This window comes from Teleopsis dalmanni, unplaced genomic scaffold (genome assembly GCF_002237135.1).
Source record: "Teleopsis dalmanni isolate 2A unplaced genomic scaffold, ASM223713v2 unscaffolded_contig_3215, whole genome shotgun sequence".
Classification (NCBI taxonomy): domain Eukaryota; kingdom Metazoa; phylum Arthropoda; class Insecta; order Diptera; family Diopsidae; genus Teleopsis; species Teleopsis dalmanni.
The window spans coordinates 1-5402 of NW_024034597.1; the positions used below are offsets into that span (position 1 = coordinate 1).

The 5402-nt window shown below is 42.8% G+C and overlaps 1 protein-coding gene across 1 annotated transcript; it reads right to left on the reverse strand.

The window, feature by feature from the left end:
* Nucleotides 1–572: 572 nt before the first annotated feature.
* LOC119665010 lies at nt 573–1469 on the reverse strand. Its single transcript, XM_038074345.1, has one exon. It carries the CDS (start codon nt 1467–1469, stop codon nt 573–575), a length of 897 nt encoding a protein of 298 aa, XP_037930273.1.
* Between the last annotated feature and the right edge of the window lie 3933 nt (nt 1470–5402).

A 5402-nucleotide genomic window follows, 5' to 3' on the forward strand; every position in this document is an offset into this window, starting at 1 on the left:
TGTGCCTTTTTGCAACGCAATATGTATGCAGTAGTGCGCAATAGCTTGCCAAGATGACTGAACCGGTCCAACAGATCTATGACGACCAATTCGTCGCCAGCAGTGTAGTGTGTCTGTAATGCGGGTTGGCCCATTACCTGCAATGTCTTTACCTTAAGTGGTTTAAACTCGCCTTTCATTATTGCCAGCTCTGTTGGTCCACAGTTATGCAGCTCATTGATTTGATAATCAGTTGAATTAGGGCAATGCCACCATAATGTGTAGCCAATGCCTAATATCTGTCATCGATTGAACGCAGCCAACGCGATTAGCAACGTACTGCTTTAATTGTGATGTGTTTTTGCGTAGCTAAAGTTCCAATCGGGGTACTGTTACCGAATGTAATGGTGCCACTTTAGTTTTTGATCGAAGATGTGACTAGTGATTTTGCCATCATGGTTTGTTGCCAAATAGAGTACTGCAGCCATCGCCTTAACACTAGCATCGCAGAAGCTATGTAGTTGTATTTCATCTCCAGGTTGTATACCTATCCAATGCGGTATTCGCACTGCCTCCAGTTGCGACAACTGTCTTCAGTATATGAGCCATTCTTGCAACAGTTCAAGCGGTAATGGGTCGTCCCATGCCAATTTTGCCTGCCAGAGTTTTTGTATGAAAAGCTTAGCCGTGATTATGACTGGTGCTAACATGCCAATTGGATCATATAATTTTGCAGCATCGCTAAGCACTTGCCTTTTAGTGAAATGCTGTCTATCATAAGAGCTGACCTGATAGAAGAGTTTATCGGGAAGTGGATCCCAATGTAAGCCAAGAACAGTGGTTTCTGCCAAATGTGGATTAAGCTGACGTGGATCAGCATCGCCAAGAAGGTGTGCTAAGACTTCAGTGCTATTTGATTTCCATTTACTGAGATGAAACTGTCCTTCTGCCAACACATATGAGACATCGGTCGCCAGTTGAATTACCATGCCAAAGGAAAGTATACTCTTAAGGTAGTCATTCACGTAGAAATCATTCAGGATGCTGCACAAAGCAGTTTTAGCTCGTAGTTCATCTGGGAGTTTATGAGAATTGTCTCTACTACATTGCTGCATAGCGAGAACACCCAAATATTTGCCACTGGTTGTGCCATATGTAACGGCAGCCAATTGATATGTGCGAATGGGTTGATCGGATGATTCCCGCCAGAGTATCTGTTGCCATTGCCTGTGCCTGACGTCAATTTTGACTTGCCTGAACATTTTCTCCACATCAGCTGTGAATGCAATGCGATGCTGTCTGAAGCTAAGTAAAAGGTTAAGTAATAAATCCTGTATTGTAGGGTCAGCCAATTGTGTATCCTTTAATGAGATGCCATTTGGAGTTTTTGCAGAAGCATTGAAAACGACTCGGAATTTCGCCATAACTGCATGATGTTGAATGTAGTATGCCTGAGTTGGGTCGGCTAAATGATGCTGAATAGGGTGCATGTGACCAAGCTGTTCGTATTAGCGCATAAAGGCCACATATCTTTGCCTGAGCTCTGAGTTAGATGCCAATTTTCATTCCAACTGGTGAAATTGCCTGAGTGCCATCTGATGTGAATTGCCAAGTGGTGGAGCATCTGGTGTAAATGGTATTTGTACACAATAACTGCCATCATCAAAACGCTTATGTGTGCTCATGAAAATGCACTCGCAAAGATCAACTGCTGCTAGTGTATCGCCTTTAGCCATGCCAATTTCTTTGGATTCAAATAGCCTGTGTAGAAGGTCATCAACTCGCTCATCAGGCGCCTCCACACGCAATGCCATAGATTGTTCCGCCTTGTAATTATGCATGGTTGCTTCGGCTGGTCCGAATACAACCCAGCCTAATTGCGTATTTTGTGCCACAGGATCATCAAGCTCGCCACGAACTATGCCATCTGCCAACAATTGGCCCCATACGTCTGAGCCAAGCAATGCATCTATAACACCAGTTTCGCCAAATTTCGGGTCTGCCAAGGGCAAATTGCGTAAATGCTGCTAACAGTTTTCCATGATTGGAGCCACAGGGATTGCTGAGGTAATTTTGTTGATGATGTAGAATTCAACATCCAAGCCAAATAAAGCATTGACAGTCGAAAATATGCGCAAGACTGCCCGGCCATTAGTATATGAACGATTGCCACTGCCAACGCCTTGTAATTGCAATGCACTTTTCTGCTTCCGCAGAGCCAGTTGATTAAAATATCGCGTACTCATTAGACTTACCTGAGAGCCTGGATCGCATAGAGCTCGACACGAGTCGATATCGCCAAAGCCATTTAAGATGCGTATTTGTGCTGTTGCCAAGAGTATAACCCGATTGCCTATAGTAGCGAATGTCTGCATTGGATGGTGTAGTCACTGATGCACACGTGGTGGGATGCCAGCCTGGTTCGGTTTCGCTGGTGCCTGAGGTGTAGTTTGTGCCTGCTGTTTGGACTTTTGCAAAGGAGGAGTTTGCGCTGGTGAACTTCGGCATAGTAGAGTGTGATGCCTGCCATTGCATATGCGACAATTAGTTGAGCCACATGCCTTAGTAGAATGTCCAGGTTTCAAGCAATTGAAGCAAAGATTCGAGCCTTTAAGCAGTGTGAAGCGCTCCGCTGGTGAGCAAGCCAATAGCCTGGTGCACTTGCCTATTTGGTGCGATGCGTCATTGCAAAACTGGCAGTGGCCTGAAGTAGTTGCTATTAGGTTTGTCCTCATTAGACGTGAGCCTGGCCTTTTATAATCAGCCTAAGATGTGCCACGATATTGTAGTGTAGCGGTCTTGCCATCAGATTTTGGTTTGCTCTCCATTTCTCGCCAAACAGTGCCAACTAGACTGTGAGCTCGTGTCTCCAAAAATGCAAGCAAATCTGCCAAAGGAGGAATTTGATTAGTTGTGCGGCTCATGCCCCATGCCTGTTGCGTAATTGTTGGTAACTTGGCCACTATCATGGGTACCGCCAATGCATCCCATTGATCCACAGGTAGGTTCATTACTGCAAGTGCTCGCAAGGACTCTCGCACTGTATCAACCACCGAGAGCAACGCAGATGTTGACTCAGCCTGTGGTGGGTTGAAGCCAATTAGCCTAGCCACGTGTATTTCAGCCAACTGTTTCGAATTGTCGTATCGAGCCTTCAGTGCAGCCCATACCTCATCGTACCCGCCACTGTACATGCCTCCGACAAGCGCCACTGCATCACCATGGACTGCCTCTCGCAGTTTGCCAAGCTTGTATGCCTCTGGAAACTCTTGCGAATGTACCAATGTCTCGAATGTGTCCTTAAATGCCAGCCAATTGCGCATCGTGCCATCAAACTTGGGTACCGCCAATCGTTCCAATTTAATTGCCAAGCCTTGGGAAGATACAACACCGCCTGCCATATTGGAAGGTGCATCCGTATTTTGTGCATCACAACGGGCCAACTCACGCCGCAATGCAACGCACACCTCGTTATATAAGTCTCCCACTTCGTCCCACAACTTGATGTGAGACAATAATTCAGTATCATCTCTTGCCAAAGCCACCAACTCACCATGTGCAGTTTGTAGTTTTTCGAAGTGTGCCTGCAATGTTGCACGATCTTGCTGCATACCAAAGCCATCCTCAACGTAGTCATCCGCCACTATTTTTGCAGCTACCCGCTTTAATGATGACCACGCAGCCGTACGCCTATTTAGGGCAGCCATATTTTCTTCGTATAAAAACGCCAAAATAGCCAAAAACGCAATTTAATTTTAAATAAAAACCGAAATTCCCGGGTTTCGGCACCAACAAATGTATGAAAAACAAACACGAATTTCCACACACGCAAAAGTTTATGTATTTATTCGTTAAGGATATAGTCAATTAAATTTTATTACATTCTTATTCAAATTTTGAACTGATAAATTATTAATATCTTGTCAAGCCAAAAAAACGTGCACACACCGCCAGTAGCCAATTAAGAAGAAGGAGAAGGAAAAAGCAAAAAAGCGAAGCCAAAATTATCGCTGCCAGATGTTAGGATGCCATCGTCAAAAACTACTAAATGTGTGCTGCCATATCGCCTAGTTGCTGTGCCAAATCTCAAACAATTATAAATGACTTAAACAACCAAGGTTTAAAAGCAATCGGTGCAATAAACAAACTCAAATGGAAGAGTAAAGAACCGCTTGATATGTTCCTTTTGTCATTTGACTCAACCGAAGATGTGAAGAAAATCTATGAGATAAGAAGTATTCTTAACACAATTGTAAAGATTGAACCCATCAAACCGTCAAACTTAATTCCTCAATGCAAAAAATGTCAATCGTTCGGTCAATCGTTTGATCCCTCTGTAACCTCTTTCAAACTACAAGCTGGTCTTGATCGTATATCAAAATGGTTGCAGTATTGGCGCATGAAAGCAAATGAAACAAAATCTACTCATGTTACATTCACAACGAGAAAAGACACCTGCCCGGAAATTAAACTTAATAATATAATAATTCCGCAATCAAATAGCGCTAAATACTTGGGCATGCACTTAGATAGACGTCTGACATGGAAAACGCATATTTTTAACAAAAGGAAATCCCTTGGGATTCAATACAGAAAAATGTTTTGGCTACTGAATAAAAAATCTTCAGTATCTCTAAAGAATAAACTTATTTTATATAAAAGTGTGCTAAAACCAGTATGGACCTATGGCATTCAATTATGGGGAACAGCCTCAACATCCAACATAGAAATTCTTCAAATATTTCAATCTAAAACTTTACGAGAAATAGTAAATGCTCCATGGTATGTAACTAACATTCAAATCCATCGGGACCTTAGGATAATCTCGGTAAGAGATGAAGTAAAAAAGGTAGCTAGAAAATACCATGAACGAATACAAATTCATCCCAACATCCTTGCTTCGAATTTGATGTTCCCCTCAAATATATTTACGAGACTGAAAAGGAAAACGCCGCTTCAAATTTCAAGGCCGTTTTATAATTGGAGGAGACTTCAATGCAAAAAATACGTTTTGGGGCTCAAGACTTACTACAACGAAAGGAAGAGAAATGTACAAAGCCATGCAACTCGCAGCTTGCAATTCAATTTCAACTGGTAAACCAACGTACTGGCCGTCGGATACTAGCAAAGTTCCAGACCTAATAGACTTCTTTGTCTACAAAAATATTCCAGCATCTCACCTAACCATCTCAGAAGGCTTCGACTTTAGCTCTGACCACTCACCAGTGCTGCTGATAGTTTCACAAAATCCAACAATAAACCAGAACACACCCAAATTAGCAAATAAACTTACCGACTGGATATATTTTCAGCTTCAGCTTGTACATTTGCACAAGTTTGATCATATTGTTAACAGCGAGCAACTAGATGACGCAGTACTTCATTTCACTCAGCAATTGCAGATGGCAGCGTGGAACAGTACA